The following is a 21,330-nucleotide window of genomic DNA, read 5'->3' on the forward strand; positions in this document are numbered from 1 at the left end:
ATTGCTGAGAATGAGTACGTATTTAATTGATTTCTTTTTTATTTGAATTGGCAAAATAATCTTCGCCGTTGACTTTATAATGGTAATGCACTTAATATTCGCTAATAAAAAAGTTCATTGACCATATGGAAGTATAGTATATGTATAATTATGAGAAATAATTTTTTATTAACAGTATTTAAGGCATTTCTGATTCAGTCATAAATTTTTACAATGACCATAGGAGACTCCTAAGTCAAGGGTTGTAATAATTCAATTCATGTATCGGAAGTTACGGCGATAATAGTCGGGAAACCCGGTTTTCAAAGGTCGCTGAAATTCACCCTCAGTTATCCAATTTCTTTATCTCACTCTATGTAATGAAGAGAAATTCCCGTAACAACTTTCAACAATCTATTTCTGACTCTCTACTGGCGGAACCAGTTGGCGAGGATGACTCATCCTCGGGAAATTCCCGTAGTTATTATCGTGGAGAAGTCGGTTGCACAGGATAATTGCACCTTCCGAAGGTGTATCCCCGTCTTTTTTAAACTCCCGGTTAAAGTTAACTGGATTTCCGTTCATTCAACTTTTCTTAGATAATTATATACGCTCCCCGGTTGAATGACGCAGATGGTAAAGACACACTCGTTAAACCTTATGTCTGTGGGGGAACCCCCGGAGATTGACACCTCGGTTGAGAACGCAGGTGAAGTTGTCCCGCAGGTTCTTACCCTGGAAGCCAGCTGAACAAATTACGGAAACTTTAACGACACATAACTTGTCAGCGATATTTACTTTATATATAGCTCAGAGAAGATTTCTCCGAAAATTTATCCGTTTGTATTTCCGTGGAAAAAAATTCATTGAAACGAATTGAGATTCTGCATTGTTTTGAATAAATTCACTAGTGTTCCAGATTTTTTTGAAAATTTTTGAAAATCGCTCTTGAAGATATTTTCTAATACAAATATGCGTAGAAATTTCAAGGCAATTAATAGCCGATCAATCGTAAGTTTTCGGTGACTCTTGTCACTCAAGGCCAGCAGATTGGCAACGTTTTATATTTACACGCATACATTTATTGATGTATCATCGGTTGCCTATCCGCTGGCGTTGAGCAACAAGACTCACCGAAAATCCCCGAGTTCTGAATTTACCAATAGAGAACGCGTTAGCGAGATTATGAAATGCAAAAAGTGTCAGACAGAAGTACGAAGTCTGCAGTACGAACTGAAAATTGGGACATTCGAAATGGCAGATCGAAGATAACCTCCCAAGGAACACAAAAATTCTAATTATCGCCAAATTTGCTCTTTCCGAACGCTGGTTGAATTCAATCTCGCAATATCGAGCTGCACGAGTTACATATGGCGTAACGACCGTAAAAGCTCTCAATAATTACAGAAGATACATCATTCGAAATTAATAATGCATCTGTGATTGTTCAACTTCCCTCCGTTTCTTATTTTCTCTGATTTTAATTAAACTACTTATTTTCGCTTTAATTGCATGAGCGCATTTGGTGTTTTCGAATTTCAAGCTAATGAGGAACGCCGAAGCGCAAGAATTTCCTCTGCTAAAACAGGGCTTATTTTCCAAATCACTTCTCGGCCCCGCGGATTTCATTGACGATTTTCGGGGCAACGCTCGAGACCTGATGACCGTGGATAGACGGGTTTAGCTATGATAGTCACCGTCGCTTCGGTGAGAGTTTTGCGCCGAGGGATGCTGGAGGTTGCGTCTATATCGGGTCCAGGCAGACCGAGCATAGATCCTGACGCAAAATTGCGATCGCACAGAGCCGCCGTATATATAAGCCTCGGGAGTTCGCCAATCCAAGCTTACTTCTCGTTCTTATTTCGCTTGAGAAACAGTACAAACAGTCTTTAAGCAACAGCAATATAGCGAAGTGTACATTTGCCAACACAATAAAAAAAAAAAAAAACCTCGTTTCTGAAAGAGTCGTTCTTACTTTTTCTTCATAATATCTTTCCGATCAGACTCCGAATTCAAGCCGAAGACGCGGTGCAACTCTAATCATGAAGGATCAGAAGGAGACCAATAACCGAGAAAACGGAACGGAAAATGGAAAAAGCCGGTGTCTCTGCGTTCTCAGTAATGGAAACGGTGAGTAGGTCAACTCTTTTATTTATTTAGACTCGGGCAAAGCTCGCAGAAAATATTCATCGACTAAATAATCGAATTTGTGGTAGGTACTTATTACGGTTTATAATTTTATGAAAAAATGATTATTCCTCCTAATTAGTATCAAATTATTTGTTAAATATTATTGAGATCTATAATTTTTTAGAGCTCAACATTTATTCGGGTGGGGGGTTAACAGTATCAATTATTTTTATTTCTGGCTTTGGCTTGGATATCGAATTCTTAAGTTTGAATCCCGCAAAATGGACTAGAAACAATAGCAGTGAAGTTATTTCAAGATTTCGTATACGTGATTTTACCCTCGCAATAATTCGAAATATTGTAATAACGTGAAACTGGAAAAAGCGTTTCCGTTGATCTCGAAACTTGGACTGTAATTTATTCACAGTCACTGAAAACTTAAATACAATCTTGGGGATGAATTCAAAATTGTCTAATCGAGATTAAGAAATAGATTACTCATCCGACATTATTTTTCAACGTTTTGAACACACATGACAAATTGTAGGTACGTCGGTTCTCATCCCAATTATTAATCAAAGATTGCAAAAAAAAAAAAAACACGAAAGTAAATATGAATCAAGAAAAGCTGTGATACTTCGAATTTTGAAAAGTGACGAATTATCGGACAATTTGTGAATAATCATCTGACGAAGGTGACTGAAGGATTGTATCTGTTCAGAGGTGAAATGCAGCACCATGATAAAATTTATTACCCAAGAATAATCCGAGTGAAAACAATCGATCTGAGATTGCAGAACAATTCGTAGATCGGTATACGCGAGACAAGGTCAACGATTTATTGCAGTCACTGTCTGCACCGTTTAAAATTGATTTATTCGTATATATTCTCCCTTGAACGCCATTGAGCACCCAATAATTTTTTTTGGGATCCAATCAATCCTGACCTCGGGCGATTGTATAGCAAGTTAGTGTATATTAATCTATCACAACAATCATCGTTGATCCGCAACAACGATGCAATTAATAATCTACAACACAATTATGTAGATGGATAAAATTACATGTATTTGCCACGTAACATTAATAAAATGTTTTTGTACATGAATATTGTAGAATATTTTTGGAATGCAAAAAGTAATAAATTTAGTAAATAAATTCCACTAAATAAAAAACACAAAGTTTCTGGGTGTGACTGTGTGTGTTTCTGACTATGTACCACGTACATGTTGTACATTGTATACTTGTTCATGTATAGGTATATAAATCAGAAGTCGATCAACCTGTTTGCGAAATTCCTTCCCACGAGATACTCCGCAGTTAATCAACAGCCTCGCTTCCTTTTCATCAAGTGGAAGCCTTGTCGAGTTTTAGCCTCGTTCAATTAGCCGCGCTGATATTTCACAAGCGCTCCGGATCGATCCCGCAGAATTATCAGTGTCACGAAAATAACGTAACTCTATCTCGGGTCTGATTTAATCCACACACTAAATTATTTTGATCTTGCACATCATATCAGCTGATGGCCGTAATCCTTGGATATCAAACTCAACTAATATAAAAATTCCAAACCCCCGGCGCCTAAATCATAGGCAATTTCTTTTCTCTTTTGTCAAGCCAATTGCATAACGCCAGGCGTTCAGTGTTTCACATTCTTTCATAATACCTGTCAACATCGTATCCGAAAACCTGTTATGAACCTTCACTCCTTTTCCTACATTTTATTCAAGTTGGTAAAATAATAAGAAATTGAACACATATTCAATTTTTCTTACTTGTGAAAGTTTTTGGAGAGAAAAGTAGAGTTGCGATGAAACACGAGAAAAAATTAAATAAAAAAACCCAAGGAAAGGCTTATTCACTGATATATGTGAGATAAGAGTGCGGTATACCGTTTTACAGTTTTTTTTCCCTCTCATATACAATGAGAATCAAATTAGAGAGATGAAGAGATATGATTAAAACTCGGAACCTCAATGGTGCAAATATTTTTACCTTTTCGATTAATCACAGGGATAGTTTGATTATTTTAACTAACGAGAATGTCGATTTGGCTTATGTAATTCCATCTACTTTGAGTTTTAGTGGATCGAGGAAAGTCACCGGAGATTACCTTATAATATACCCATCAAACTTATCCCCGAAGCTTGATGATATTGCTCATTCACATGCGTCAATCGTCACGGGTGTAGTATTTACTAGATACACGAAAGTGACTTGCGGTTTACCGTAATTTCTGCAAAATAGGGATATTCTCGATTAATCATCTTGCTATATATATATACTCGCGTATTAGGAGTGTGGACTTTAATGAGAACGGGGAAAAACAGTGTTCTTGACTTCAAAGGAGAATACTACCGGTCAACCGGTTTCTAAATTATTTTCTCAAAGATCACTATCAGAAATGAATTCCAAAATTAAAAATAGTACGATTTTATTTTACGCCTATAACAGGACTTGTATTTTTTTGAATCTCTTTATAGATATAGCCAATGTGTTATTCAAGTTTCAAAATAAGAGTACGGAGATCCATATTGAGATTTGATTGACGTTCGATTGCAATCTATAATTGTTTGAAACTACTTCCTGAGTGGCAAATAAAAAGTAAAATAAACAACCACAAAGACACTAATAATAAGTCAATATTGATTGGTTTAAAAAAGCCTGCCCAGGCATGTTATTATAGCGGTATAATAACGTAGCTCTGAAATCACTCAGATGATTTCGTCATACTTCAAATATTTAAATCATTAATATCAGCCGTAATTGCGAGCAAGGCAATCAGAGACTTAGGAATTGGGCGCAAAAAGCAAATGAAAAGGAGAAAAGGCAAACTCACGAAGGAAAACCGTTAGTGCAGAATTAGATCGTAATAGCAAATATTGAAAAAGAACTGCAATTTACCTTGGCGGTTTTGCGAAGAAGAAAAAAAATCACACAACAATAAAAGTAGGCGAATTATTTGTTGCAACAATCACACGCAGCTTTGCTTATAGTATGAGCAGCTCCGTTTTACCCCGTTTCGCTTATAATTTCTTACTCACATTATCGACCAATTTAGTTTACGATCGGTAATATCGTTGTGTATCGCTCCCGGAGCTCGTTCAGATCTACATTCTTGTTTATACAGTTTTGTCTCTTGGAATTATCAATCTCTTCCTGGTAACCTTGTCCATTATAACTGAATCTAAGGTTCTATACGGCGTATTTCGTACGAGGCCGGTATATTTATACTGTTCACGTATTTACACATTTTTTCTAGTACAATATAATTACGTGTGTCTATATATACAAGAATGAATACTGTATTATAGATTTTAAATATCTCAGTAGAATTTTTGCCCTAGTTGCGTAATTGAAAAAACATACAGGATAATCGTCGTTCAACGGATCAAATAGAATAGGAACGGAACAACAAATGATGACATTTTTCGAAACTGCTAAAAAACCTTTTTTAAGATTACGGTTAAATGTAACCAAAATGAGCAGGTTAAATACATGCTTGGTCTTTTTGCTATCTTGACAATTTTCTTTAAATTTAATGCGGTGAGTTTTGAAAGATATAAAGAAAAAATTACAAACCATTCTTAAGGCTTGGAACTGTAGTAAAATGAAAGGAGAAGAAAAAAACGCAATTTTTTCAACATTCCACGGTGGCGTGACACTTCATGAGAAACAATTCGATATGATCGAAGTGTCCGAAAGTTATTGCACGGGACCAATTGGATTGTTTTTTTTTGGTTTAAATGCTTTAGTGAAAATTGCAGATTACTCGACAAGTACCTTAAGATCCTTTACAGAGATAAACAAGATGATTTATCAAGAAGGACACACGAATATCAGTCTATTTTAGTGGGAGAACTAGCTTTTCAAGAAGTTAAATGGGAACTTAGATTAGCGTACACGGCTAATAAGTTGCAAAATGGTGCCAAACCGGGCTAACAGCTGATCGTTTTGAACGAATCATATTAACGCCAGTGTACCAAAAAGTTTGTGCAAGCTTCAGGACTTGATTTGAATCTCGTTGAGTCGATAAAAAGTGAAAAACACGACAAAAAACGTCTTTTATAATTAATTATGGTTTGTTCAGAGCATATTAGACAGTTTTTGAGATACATGATTAGAAAAATAAATGAAAGATGAACGCATGGATACATAAAAAATGAATCAGAGGGATACAAAAAACAAAATCCCTCTTCCTGGATTCCAAAGACTAATTGCCGTAGCAAAACGTTTCTAATAATATTCTCAACTATACGTATAGACAGATTACGAAAGTTTGCAAGGTGGCAATTACGAGGACGCATGAATTTTCCGCGAATGCTCTTTTCATTGTGACCATTCTACACATATTCTCGGTAATTCCGCAGACGTCTATAGCACTGACGCAGGTGGTGTGAGCTGATTTTTCCTATGGATTACTACAGGCTCGAGAGCGACGAGTCAAGCGAGAGGGAAATAACTCGAGGTTTGAGTGACGCAATCATTTTGTATGTTGGATTAATTTAAATTAATTCATGTAATTCAACTTAATTTTTTCAATTTCACATTAATTTCTTCGATTCAGATAAATTTCTCTAATTCAACTTATGAATTTCAATTTTTTTCTCGATAATTCTCGATAATTCATTCCCACTCAAGTAAGTTTTAATAAATTTCAATTGGTTCTTTTTTTTTTCTTGTTCGTCCAAATTATTTTTTTTAATTCAACTCAACTTTTCAATTTGATATCAATTTTTTTCTGTTTGCAAACCGGTAATCCGGGCACAAATCCAAACTAATTCAAATCAGCTTGACCTAATTTCTCATATTTAGTTATTTCTCAGTTCATTCTTATTAATTCAGACAATTCTTATTGGTTTAATTATTTTACAATAATTCAGTTGATTCTCGTTAATCAGGTGAAGTATAATTAATTCACAAATACAAATACGAAGATATTGCCAGGAATTTAAAAATTCGTATGATCGTACCAAGGTTTACAAATAATCTTATTCGTTTATATGATTCCCTCGGTGATTCCGCAACTTTAATTTATCGGGATACGAATGAATCTGAGTTCTGTAGCTGTAACAAGAATACCTGGTATATGGTAAAAAAATTTTTAACCGGCCAGGTCACTCGTATGCATATTTTTTCGTAACTATTGCGGTAAATAAGTGACGTTGACGCAACAATAAATTCGGCTTACGGTTTTACTTGACTAAAAAAATGTAGTCAACTGAAAAACCAATTTAAATGTTACACCAACCATAAAATGTGGTGTTCACTGTTATCATAAATATATACATATATCGTGAGTTTTTCTAACAGCGGAAGGATCCGTGCGCCTCAGGCAGGCAACCGGAGTTGCACTTCATGTTCAGGTCGAGCATCGTCACTCACCACGGTAATCCCAAACGTGAAATATTATTTGTCAAAAGAACCTAAATATTACGAAATGTGGAAAATGATGAAAAATTGAATTCAGAAAATCAACGATGGCAATAATGAGGCAATTAAGAGGAGGACTGCCATCAAGTTCGGTTATTCATCGCAATAATGAGGTAGCGGAATATGGTGCTGAACCTGTACATAAGGTGCATCTACAGTAATATTCATTAATGCCTTAAGTTTACGGCTAACTTATTTGTGCTCCGAAACAAAATGTGAGTTCGATTCTGTACGAATTATTTGACAATGTATCCCATTCTCTCACGTCAGCTGCATCACAGTTATTGTCGCATAGTTCGTGTAGAATCGAACTCGCATTTTGTTTCGTACTGAGAACAAGTTAGACGAAAGATTGAGTCATTGTTGAACATTATTGTACCGTTAATTACCAAGTGAAAACTTATTACCTGTCAGGAAAAAGAGATATATATATATATATATATATATATATATATATATATATATATAAACTTACAGAAAAAACCCTAAACTTAGGTATTCATTTGTAGTTGCAACGTTTTTCTTATGGGAATTTAGCATTATTCATGACTTTAGAGTACGAATGAACACTTATCGAGGGTTTTCCCGTGAGGGCAGGGAAGACTGCGGTAAACAGAAGATGAAGCATGTGGCATATAAGTATAATTCATGTGTAAAAAGTCAGGCTTCGACATAAGAGTAGAGTTCGATTCTCTGATACTTTTGAAATATTATTTAAAAGAAAATTACACAAACTTTTCCAACATCCTCGGATTGCAAGAATGGACAAAGAAAATGAAATTAAGAAACTATCAAATGTGTATATCATGTATAGGTATACAGAAAGGTGAAGAATTTCTGCAACAAATTCCACCGCATTTTTCGAACCAAAATTATTGGAAATTTGCAATTTTTTTTTTTTTAGGGAGCATCAAGCTGCCCTCATAATTCGAGAGGCACTAACTTGAAATTAGAAAAAAAAAAATCATTTTTGTTGCTTCTCCGATTAGTCGTTAAAAATACATCCATTCACGACAGTTTTGCTATTTTGAACTTAGGGCCGTTTAAATTGTGAGGGCATCAATGGCCTGTCTCAAAATCGCCCCACCCTGCAGCGGTTCCTGAATTCGCGCTGCGTCGCCGCGTTGCGTTGCGTTGCTTTGCGTTTCGGTTCTCTTTCGCAGCCTGTATCTACATGGCAGCTGTGCACAGTAGTAACTGAGAATATAGAATATAAGTAGCCAGTAACGGGCAGGCCAGTCGCACCGCGGCAGTCGAACGAGCGACATCGCGTTCCGATTTCTACAATCTTACTTTTCATCATTTCAATTATCGTTCGATTTGCAATTTTTCCACCGACAATCCGACATTCGATCAGCGTCCGTTTTTTATTCAAATTGTTGAATTAATTCATTCTTCCTATCGGACTATCTCCTTTGTGTTTGTTTGTTTTGTTTTTTTTTGTTTTTTTTTTTAAATTTTCTTTCTTATATAAATCGTTTGACAATTTATATTGTTATTGTGAATAATTATTCAGTAAAAAGGCTTATGAGGTAATAAAAGTAAAAAGATTTAATCGAACAAGCCCTACAAGCACGCGGAATTAAAAAAAAATTTAAATACAATCAAATTTTTCACATGCATATATATACTAAATTAATATATGTGCGTGATATATAATAATCAAATAATTACTTTCGAATTAAACTTATATCATTATAACAGGCACTCGATTTCTTTCAACTCTACTTTATTATTAATATTTTTATTATTGTTATTGAACAAATTTGTATGAGAAACATAACTGTTATATATATATATATATATATAGAAGACAAAGAATTCTATCATAATTATCACTGAGTTTAAAAAAGAAAATTAAAAAAAAAACGGGGTGAATTAGAGTTGACTGAGCGTTAGAAGAGAAGAAGAAGAAGAAAAAAAAAAAAAAAAAACCCGAAAGTCACGTGAAAAATTTATGCAGATTAAAAATCGTCAGACGATAGTATAAAGAAAATAATCATATACTAGAAGAAAATCGGGCTCGTGTAATCGTGTATAATACATAACATTGTACGCAGATAGGGGACAGACGATGAACGGTGTTAACAATCAATGCGCGGCGAATGGAGGCGCAGGGGAGGGCGAGGTAGCCATCTATAATGAAAGAGCCGTACAACAAAACGATAACAACATGCAGCAGAATAATATTGTCAAAAAGCCGGGACCACTTAGGACAGTCTCGTGGAACGAGAATGTCGAAGATTCCGAACTCGATATACCGGGAACACCTCGAACGCCGAGGACCTCCACAACTCCAGGTAAAAATTTTACGAGCAAGCACGGAGAGAGAGACGTTAAACCCGCCGATAATCGCGATGCGAATTTGCGAAAAACAAAAAATAAAGGAAAACAGAAAACGTAGTATATATTATAATTTTCATGATTCTTTCCATTGATCACTGGAAATGTTTGTTTCTTTTTTTTAAATTTCTTATAGATTATTATGCGGTTGCTTGAAATAATTCTGGTATTGAAAACAAAAACAAAAAATCACTAGATTCGTTGTATGTACAATATGTAACGGTTTGAATATCGTTCGAAACACAAATTATTATTATTATTTAGCGTGATTATATTATACATTTTTTTTCATTACTATCAGTTATTTTCAGTTAAGTAACGCTTTAGGGTAGTAATTCATCGCTGCTTAAACAGTGGAGAATCTCAAATTCAAATGAGAGAATATAGTGAAAGTGATCGTAATTTAAAAGAATAGTAACATGTATCGTGAAAGTAGTAACATGTGCAACTAGAAATTTGTTTTTGCTATCTATAATAATGAGGATAGTTTTTCGGAAAGAGTTATTCACGTTTTTATACTATTTATCGGTCATCGATTGACCCATTGATTATTATTTTATATTCGTCTGAATCGATGGAATGACTAATAGAACTCTCAGTTATATTATGAGACTAAAGTTAGTAACGTTAAGGCAGAGAAACATCGGGGGGAAAAATGACTATTTTGCACGATTATGGTGATTTTGAAGTGGTTAAGTTTTCGAAATGTGAATACGAATAATTTATTGCATTACCGATATTCCGACAATTGTGAAATAACGCTTTTGTCGAAATGTAAATGATTACGATAACGTTACTAACTGCACCCTCGTGCTGCATGAAGTTAGTAACGTTGACGAAACGAAACATTGGGGGGAAAGGGTACTATTTTGTAAGTTTATAGTGACTTTGAAGTGGTTAAGTTTTGAAATTGTGAATGCAAATGATCTATTGCATTACCGACATTCTTGCAATTGTGAAATGACGCTTTTGTCGAAATGTAAATCATTACAATAACGTTACTGAATCCTAATATTATTATGAGTGCGTTCCGATATTAACTCCTGGCGGTATCGACAATTTTTTTTGTCTCTTTTCAGCTCTCGAGTTTGTGGATAGCCTTGCCTCTTTCCTAGGGAGTTTCTAGCGCTGCCAGCTAATTTCGGAACGCAATCATCAAAATTCATTCTTTTATATTACTTCGTAATTTAAAAAGATTTTTATAATTCTTGACCACGAATTATATCATATTATAAGATTCGCAGTAAAGTAAATCGTTTTACTGCACTGAGTTATTGATATAACGTATAATAATCACCGAAAAGAATATTTAAAAAGCCGGTATAATTTTAACTTACATGCATCGAAGATTTCTTTCACCCGATTACATATGCATAAAGTATACGAATAATGAAAATAAAAATAGAAAAGTAACAAAACGATCGCATGCCGTAGATTTTGTTGTTTTGACATAAAGACGCGAATTGTATGTACGAGGCATAACCTACATAAACATGTGGATATTCGCTCATCAATTTACCATGTGCACCGTTATTGTGAACATATATATATATATAATTTTATGAGGTCTTGACTGCGATTTTTTTTCTTTCATCTTCGCGTATCCAAACAAAGATGAATAATCTTCAAACTTCTGGGTTGCAGAGATGAATTATGGGTCATATGTATACATATACGAAATACCAAATATTCTACCGAAGAAAGTGTAAAATTTTTCCAAGAAAAGTAAAAGAAAAACCAAAAGAAAAAAAAAAAAAAAAACGAAAAAATAATCTCGATAAAAATTAAAAATATACATTTCTTCTTCGGAGATTTTCTATCGTATAATATTTGAAGGTACTTATGCCAAAAGTATTTCATAATAATGCGAACAGAAACTAATGATGTAAACCAAATTTCGGAATCAATATTATCTTTACTCAGCATAAAGTTTGTTTTCATTCAATAATGGGGGTCGCCGAGGACTATCGCCTATACGATAAGAATTGAACGAATGCACAGGCGTTTGTTAGTGTAAAACTGTATTATTGATGTGTATAAAAAAAAAAAAGCGATACGTATACACAAACGCATTATGAAAACACTTAATTGATTTCGTAATTAATTTATACGGGAGACTAATCGCTGCTATCTGTGATTCATCACGTGTGTCTTTCATCACGTATCATTATGCTACATATTATAATGTACGATGTTTAAAGATTTTTTTCTCTTTCTGCTTCTGACGTAAGTTGCAACTATTATTTACTCGATTGCGAAAAATCATCATCTTTCTGAGATTTTCACAAAAGTACATATATATATATATATGTATATGCGTAAAAAAAACAACAACATTAAAGGAACTATTTTTTTGTTCCACAATAATTTCTTTAATAAATTTTTTCTCAAAATGTTTAACAAATTTCTTTTCCTCTCTGTGCGAGGAAAAAAGAATGATAGAAATAATTTCGAATGGGTTAAAAAAGTGATGATTCGTTATCGTGTGGGTTTGAATTTTTGCGCAGGACACGAGAAATGCACGTTTCATCACGACTTGGAGCTCGATCATCGACCGCCAACCAGAGAAGATCTTCTACCAGAAATGTCCAGGAGTTATAAACTCCTCCTCAGTTCCCTTGGAGAGGATCCTGAACGCCAGGGTCTCCTTAAAACTCCTGAAAGAGCCGCTAAGGCCATGTTGTTTTTCACCAAGGGCTACGATCAGAGTTTAAAAGGTAAGTTTGTAAAAATTTTAAGCCAGTCTTAAAATTAGACCTCGTGATAATTGTAAGTAATTTCTGTTGAAAGATTTAAAATCGCAACGAAACTCCGAAATTAATCCAGATTGAATTATATATATATATATTTTTTTTTGTTGCAATTATTTATCACATTTTATAATAAAGTAATACAGTATTTCATAGATCTGATCATTTTTTTTCAAATTTCCTGTAAAATCAACCGCAGATGCTTCGTAAAATTTTACTGATATGAAATCAAAAAATTTCTCCAATTACACCGTTCGAAATACGAAGTTAGAAATTTTTTTTTTTCAAAAACTGTATTGAATCAAAGGTTTTTTTTTCATTATTATTAAAATAAGTTTTTTTATCTGTGGAGGTAATGTTGTAATAAATTTTGCTACATTTTTACACCGCAAGTTTCTCTGAATATAACTTACGATAATTTTTGCAGGAAAAAAGAATATTTTTATGAAGGTTAATTAAATTATTTACGTACCATTGTTTTGTTTTCGTGTACCTCTGTTGCGTGAAATTTAGTACAAGGTGATTACTATAAAATACTTACCGGTGATTATTTTCATTGTATTACAAATACTGGGTGAACAGAAAAACTCTCACTAAACAAGGACGATGTAATTGTGAATTTTTAAGTAACTTTACTGACGCATTTTAATACGTATACAATGTATATAATGTATATATTGGGATTACTTTGAGTCAACATCGACGAGGACACCAAGGAATAATTAATTCGCTATTAAAGATTTTATTGTTTCCAGTTTAATCTTAATATCAATATATAATCGGAGTGCTTTAAATTTGGAGTGCTTTAAAGTGTTCATTCATTTCACTTCTTTTTCTTTCAATTCTATTTTATTCCGAATCAGGGAAGAAACGATTTTTATTTTCAAAAAAAAAAAAACGCGTCGTTTCGCGTTTCATCAATCTTTTCGTTACGAATATGATAAACTTTTCTGTATTGACCATTTCTTTTTAGTGAACACAGGATGGTCAATTACCTAGTCATTGTTTTTTCTACTTTTCGGAAATTCTTTTGGGAATCAACTTTGTGAAAAAGTCTGAACTCTGTAAACGTACTTGTGGGGGTAATTTTTTTTTCTAGGTCTTATACAGTCATAAAAATTCGCTTTTTTGGTATCATTTTTTATCCATCAATCCGAGTCACAGGTGGCATTTTGTGCAGACCAGAGCGGAAAAAAAATCCTTGGGAAGAATCTCGCTTTATGATATTCTCGAATAAATTTTTCGCTCTTCGAAGTGTGCGATGAAGGGGACGTGGAGAACGGGGCAGAAAGCTTTGCTTATCTGCTAAGTAGCCTGCCTCTCCGCCTATTGCGAGTCCCGAATCCAATGGCGTAGCTCGTAAATTTTTCATCCTATTGTTGGGAAAAAATTGCAATATTACAAAAGTTCTATGATATATTGAGGATTCAAATTATTTCAAATATTTTTTTTACGGTGTAATCGGTCGAGATCACCTTATTGGCTGGATAATTTTGTCATTATCGGTATTTCATTTCACTACATAATTATTACCTTCTATTATACATGCGTGAATTTTTGTCCTTCCATTGGATAGTGGATACTTTTCGAACATCGATAAGTTACTTTGCAAAATTTTCAGTAATTTTCACTCCAATCATCGTATAATTCAAACTTTTTCCAATTTGTTTTGCCATTATTTTCGTTTAAACAACTCTCGCGAAAAATATCAGTTTATTGTACTAATCCAGGTATCATCAATCTTTAATCATTCATATTTACTTATTGCTCTTGTTTTTAACGATCTAGTGTTTTGTTGCTATAGGTATATTGGCTATTCTTTTATTTTTACTTTTAAAAAATTTTAGAACACTATAATTATCACCTTGGGGTAAGAATCGAGTGTATATATATATATAATGCCTGCACGCTTAATCACCCTTTTTATTCACTTGACCCGCAACCTTTTTTTGCGAGATTCTACGCCACTGAATCGGGGAAAATCTCAGAGCATGAAATCCCGTCACGAGCACTTCGCTATGAAAGCTCCACCTCCCACGCCGTTTTCCCAGACCCTTATACCCGATTTATTCCACTCCCATTTCTCTCCGCGTCTCTGTCTCGCTTTCTTTATTTCATTTGTTAAATCGCTTGTTACCGGATCACATTCCGCACGTGCGAAACATGTCATATAATTTCAGACAAATTCGCGAAACGAGGCTACTATAAATACCGATTAGGTAAAATGTTACTTATTTTTATTGATTATCAAAGTCTATGCATTACCGATGTAATAATACGTAAATAACGATAAATAGTGCAATCCTATATAAAATTCCAAAGGAAAATATCCTTAAGCTGTTCTGTCTGATAATACACGAGAAAAAGGGCTAGGAAATGTATTCTGGTATTATAGTTACACTTCAAGCAAATACTTTTTTCGATGGCTAAAATGAGTGAATTTTACTCTGTCGGTAAAAAAAAGCAACGAAGAGATGAAAATAAAATTAAAAAAAAGAATTACGATCAACACGTTGTTGCCAAGCTTCAATCCAATCACCGCGTTTCCTTAGGGCGCTAGCGATTCCAGTTAAGGGTTGCCGTGGCAACGGGGGTTGGGAATCAGCACTCAGCAGACTCATGCCTACGTGTATAAAGCACAGCGAAAGCCATTGAAGACAGTGGAGATAGGTGTAGCCGATGTGCTGCTTTTTATGACTGCTTTTTATGCACATAAAATTTCAAACCCTCAGCAGCTTTCTGCAGATGCTATAGTCAGTCTTTACCGACCGAGCGAAATGCCACTTTTTGAATATTGCATACTGTTGCTTATTGATGGTCGATTTAAAAAAGTTACAGCTAGCGAAATACTTCAGATGATTTCGAACATAAACATCCAAGAAAATGTTTGCTAAAAAATCTATGAATGTAGTAAGTAGTTGAATGAACACTAATCGCAGGAATACATTTTTCAGCTTTACTCGCGCATAAAATTTTTTTTTTTATTTGTATTCTTATTCAACACTCAAATATTTATAATTACGCTATCTGAGGCATTTTTATTTCAGTTATGCATAATATAGGCTTTAGTAACACACGAAATACATTTTACTCCGTCGGTAAAAAATGACCTATAGCATCCTCCTAAAGTAGGTCAATAACGGATAAATCACATCCATCCTTCCAGTTTTCCTCCCCGTAATTCAGAGGGAGAAAAATTCTGTGATTTTACGTGAGTAACGACCAGTGTAACGATTAACAAATTTCGTAAAAAGGGTAGCCATTATTCCAATTGATGGACTGACGCTTCATATATCTGTCCCCTTCTGATGTCTACGTCATCTTAGATTAACGACACTCACTTTAATTAAATGAATTTTGTAGAGTAAATGTAAGTTGTCGTTTTTAAGGTGAAATATTCTTCTTTCCCTCCATGGTGAACAAGGTTTATAATATACACACGTAAGGAATGGGAGAACGTTTCACAAGTCTTTTCAATTGTGTTTACATACCGTTGTCGTAACGTATAAAAATAATCCTCACTTATTTTGAAACGAAAGCTTGGACATTGTTGTACGTACATACATATGGCATTCCGTTTTCTCTCCTCTTTCTTTCCGATTCTTATGCTATCGGACACAGGATTACGAGAGTATACATTCTACACGAATAGCCTCGACTTATAATAAATTGTTTGCTCATCCGAACAGAAATAAGTTTATTAAGCAAACATATTATACCTATATATAGGTATCTAAATTGCGATACCAGTTTTTATTCATTGGTAGAAAGATGAATAGACATTGAATTTATTTAAGATTAAAGTATTTGAGTTCATGTTATACACATTATTCGCTTCGTGTACAATCAATCGGTTAACTTTTATTACTTATCGTCCGAACTGTTTGATTACAGATGTTATCAACGACGCCGTATTCGACGAGGATCACGACGAGATGGTAGTGGTGAAGGACATCGAAATGTTCTCCATGTGCGAGCACCACCTCGTTCCTTTCTATGGCAAAGTATCAATCGGCTATTTACCCTCCAAGAAGATTCTTGGACTTAGTAAATTGGCGAGGTATGCAACAGTATCGATTGTCGGTATTTATCTTACCGTTCTGAAATGTGAAGTTTGTTAATTTCTCATTCGATGATTAAGTTGAACTAAAATCAGTACAATATTTGGACTATTTGATTTCAATTTGGAATTTTAAAACCACAATTTAGTTCATTTAATTCAATAATTTAGTGGGTAAAGATTATTGGACAGCATGAGCAACGCCTGCAATTACACACAGGAATTTCGAAAGCTTAATTCTCATTAGCATATTTCTCAAGAGGAAAGTGAGGATTGTATACTATTCTTGCCATCACTTTGTTCTGCGTTAATATAGGAATAAATATAATTTCATGATTTAAATCACTTTCTGAAACTCTTGATCGACAGTTTATAGATATTTTTTGTCAGAAATTGAGGAAAAATCTGTATAGTTCATACAGTTCTTTTCTTTACAGATCTTTTCGGGTCGAGCGTAAGCTTGCAATATGAGTCGTAGCTGGTAAGCCAAAGACGAATATTGCAAATATGTGAGGCGAAAAGATCGTTGCCTCCTTGCTGCACACGATTCTTTACACGACAAGAGTATGTTACGCGTTTTTTCACGAAGCCTGAAATTGAGGTTAAAATCGCGTAATCTCAAATTTTTTCCGCGACAGCGCATGCGCGTAGTACAGAAAAGACGACTTTTAACTCCTACGACTTAAAATTGGTTTTTTCAGCACTCTGCGCATACGCATTCGCAGAGTTACTTGACCGTCATAGAATCGGGTACTTTGTGTGTGGAAAAAACGCATAGAAAATGCAAAAAACATGCTCGTGTTATGTATAAAAACCCGTTTCTCCCACTGTTTCTCATGATGTTCAATAATAAGCGAAATACGCATAACCTGCGCATCACGAGCCGCCATCTTGCCGCACCTTAGTAATTTAAAACGTAATTCTGATCTAATGTAGCCAACGTTGCTGGAATTTCCACGATTCTGTTACACTCTTCTCGTGAACTATTCCGCATACAAAGAAAGAGCGATCTCGTGCTTCAGCTGACCAGTAGAACGTCAAAAAACTGTAACAAGGACAGTATTTCAGTCGGTCAAGACAGCGAACACGTGGGGTAGAATCGTAGAGTGTTAATTTTTTACAGCAATTATATCGAAGCAGCAGTAGCAGCTCGTTTAATGATACCGGTTTTTCCCTCATTTCAGATTTTAATCTAGCATCCTAAGAAGCTAAAGACAGTGTCATTTCGACAGAATTATTGCAAATTGCATTATACAGCATGTATGTACACATATACAGACGTGCGCAAATGTGTATATTACCGCACACATCCACGTGACCTTGTACGACTGTTAATATCATTGCCTTAGCGTGAAATATGTCGAAGGAGCCAATTACAACCGCAAGGGGAATAAATTGTTCAGACTTTCACATCGTCACGCAGTTCGGACACAATTCTCTATATCAGATTATATGTATAGATACATGCATACATAGACGGTGTTGTATACCAACATAGGTGGTATACGTGTCTCTCTCCCTCTTTCCGTGCAGTTTATATAAACCCTCTGATACAAATTCTACCTTGAGATATATGGAGTAAAGTAACTTGCGGACACGTGAGACCTGCATCCGTGTGTATATCCGTATCAAACGATCGCACATTGTTCTACATATATAAATATATATATATATATATATACCTACATACCTGACAAGAACAACGCAAATTATTGTATAGTGATAGACAAGGTCGTTGTCGTCGTTGCTACCTTAGATTGTTCCTTGGACTATTTATCTTTCCATTCGTTATATTCATGTTTTACTCTCATATTGTATACCGATTCGGATTCTGTTTTGCAAAGACCTATACTGAAAATATTCATTTGATAAATCATAAAATCTTATGAAAGAATCCATCCTCTACTTTATTATGTGATTTCTTACATATTTTATCGAATTTACAAAGTAAATCATTTAAGAAATTACACGTAGAATTCTTCCATAGTATTTTATGGTTTATCACTTGACATTTATAGTAGGGACAATACTACCAAAAAAAACGTTATTCGATAGTTTCTACCAACTTCTTGTGTTGTACTAGTCATTAAAAATCATTTAAATTAACTGTATATAGTAGTATAGAAGGATGAACGAGACGTGTTATACATGTAGATAGAAAAAAGGAAACACCACGGCCTTGAAAGATATAAAAACTGACATATGTACGATGCACCATTCTCAAAAAAAAAAAAAAAAATATGTAACTAATTTAATATTCGTTCTACAAGATTTTATCGAATTTGGTTTTACATAATCTTGTTTGTCACTGTTTCAAATGACACAGCATCTTTAAAGAATCTTGTAATCAATTTCGTAGAAACTACAAAAAAAAAAAAAAAAAAAAAAATTAGGATGAAGCAGTATACAGCAGAAGTAAAAAATAAAAATTTGTAGAAAGAATATTTTTGAAACTCGACGATGTTGTAGTCCTGAAACATCTATTTAATGTATCAAGTTTATTTGCAACCGTTGAGCTCTGCTCCAGAAGCCTCGGTAATATGCTTTCTTTATTTATGAAAGTTGTTTTTATTTTGTTATTTTTTTTTTTTTTTTCGTATAATTCCCTGTGAACTGGTTATCAAAACGCTGCAGTTCTCTCTAAACTCCACCGTTACATTATCTTTGTGTTCATGATTCATCAGGTGTTTCATTATTTTTTTACAGAATTGTTGAGATCTTCAGTCGACGACTTCAAGTACAAGAACGTCTTACTAAACAAATTGCAATTGCAGTTACCAAGGCTGTACAACCTGTCGGTGTTGCAGTCGTCGTTGAAGGAGTGTTAGTATAATTTTATAATTTCCTACTTTCCCATACAAATAATCAAATTCTTTCAATCAAAATCTGTCTAAAAAGAAAAATGCTTCAATCTTAAATGATAAATAAATCAGCTATAAACAGTTATTTATCTACAATAAAAGTCTCTATAATAAGTCTTTGCTTTGCTGAAATGAAATTTTTTTTCTCAATATAATAATGAAAACCAGGGAGCCAAAGTTAGACAAAAGCACCTTCATACGTCCCTGGAATTCCACAAATACTTGCAACAAGTAATTAAAAGATGGTAAATAATAATTATGTAACGATCTTGTGCCATTTGCGTCATGAGTTTGAATTTTTCATTCCTAGATATCAATATTCCACCTTTCACTGAGGCAAAGATATATGCAGATTTATGTATGTATATGTTTGGATCAGATCTGTTAGATACCCTGTATGTTAAATCAAAAAACTAGGTTCAAGATCGGATGAATATTTATGACGTGGTTATCAGATTTAAAAGAAATATTTAACTGTTATTGTCACTGATAAATATTACGGTCTAAATAACTTGACAAAGGTTTTTAAGCACCTTGAACGATTTTGTGCATTGTAGAAAGATAAAGAATAAACATGACTTATATAGTTAAATATTAACGAAATAATAAAAGTTTTTGTAAAATATTTTTATATTTTTGCTTCAAGCGGGTGTAATTCAGTGAATGGAAATTCTCTGCATAGCTTTGTAGAAAGAAATTTTCAATGCAAATGACCAACGCAAGATGAATGCAGTATTAATGATAAGTTAATTCTCACATATTCTAATACATTACTATAAGACTTGTTTTTTTTTATTTCAGGCACATGTGCATGGTGATGCGAGGGGTTCAAAAAATTAACAGCAAAACAGTAACGTCAACCATGCTTGGCGTTTTTCGTAACGACTCCAAGACTAGGGAGGAGTTCCTCAATTTAGTTAATTCAAAATAGAATCTTCAAGAACACAAAGGATTTGCTTGCAGTTTTCTTACGCGTAGCGATGTCAACACGTAGTAGATTGTAAATTGAAAAATTTCCGCCTTCGTCTCATTTTCTGTATTCTTCTTGGATATATTTTTTTTCGTAGTTTCATTTTAGAAATTATGTTTACTTGAGTTAGTCTAACTGTCTGGTAAAAATTCTGTTAGACGCAGATAGATAAGTACAAAAAATGTCCCAAACACCTTATAAAAACAGACGCAGCATCAATTTTCTGTCTCTTTCTTTATGGTGATTAGCACGTTCTCTGTACACTTCCAGCCGTGTGTAACGGAATTTTCACCAGGGCTGTGAAACGTAGCCACATGTTTGTGTATTTGAGTCACAGTTGAGAAAAACATGTAATATTTATGTATTGTGTAAGAATTGGCAACGTGGAGAAATCTTATCAAATATAAATGATATATATTAATGTTACTTATACATTCAGGCGTCCCGCAAACACAGAGACGTAATCAAATTGCTGACCAGTTTACAACGAGACAATATCTTAGTACTCCGAAAGATTTTCGCACTTACCATCCAACCCAAGATGTGCGAATATTACATCATCTTTGAAGAAACTCATATCGATGCCATTTCTGTTTCATGGTTCTGTCGATCATTCCAGATAGTATGAAATTATCATAAAGCAAAACACTCTGAATTCAATTTTTTGCAAAGTATCACAGTACGCGAGTAACAGAAAAAGAAAATCTCTTATAACGTACTACAGGTCTTGCTCTTCCAATTTTATAGAACAATGACACGTCGTTGATATTTAGATATACATTGAAAATTTATTTTAACATAAGA

The 21,330-nt window shown here is 34.1% G+C and overlaps 1 protein-coding gene across 2 annotated transcripts; it reads left to right on the top strand.

Moving 5' to 3' along the window:
* Positions 1-1,953: 1,953 nt before the first annotated feature.
* Positions 1,954-20,728, top strand: LOC124414986 (GTP cyclohydrolase 1). 2 transcript variants are annotated; one of them, XM_046896195.1, is made up of 6 exons: positions 1,954-2,109; positions 9,603-9,842; positions 12,393-12,602; positions 16,530-16,695; positions 19,402-19,518; positions 20,358-20,728. In XM_046896195.1, the coding sequence occupies exons 1-6, from the start codon at positions 2,022-2,024 to the stop codon at positions 20,485-20,487; spliced, it is 951 nt and encodes a 316-aa protein (XP_046752151.1). In that variant the 5' UTR covers positions 1,954-2,021; the 3' UTR covers positions 20,488-20,728. The 2 variants fall into 2 exon arrangements, with proteins under 2 accessions (XP_046752151.1, XP_046752152.1); XM_046896196.1 differs by lacking the exon at positions 1,954-2,109 and adding an exon at positions 9,041-9,074 and having other exon boundaries at positions 20,358-20,727.
* Positions 20,729-21,330: the final 602 nt, after the last annotated feature.

Source organism: Diprion similis, chromosome 14 (genome assembly GCF_021155765.1).
Source record: "Diprion similis isolate iyDipSimi1 chromosome 14, iyDipSimi1.1, whole genome shotgun sequence".
NCBI classification, from domain to species: Eukaryota; Metazoa; Arthropoda; class Insecta; order Hymenoptera; family Diprionidae; genus Diprion; species Diprion similis.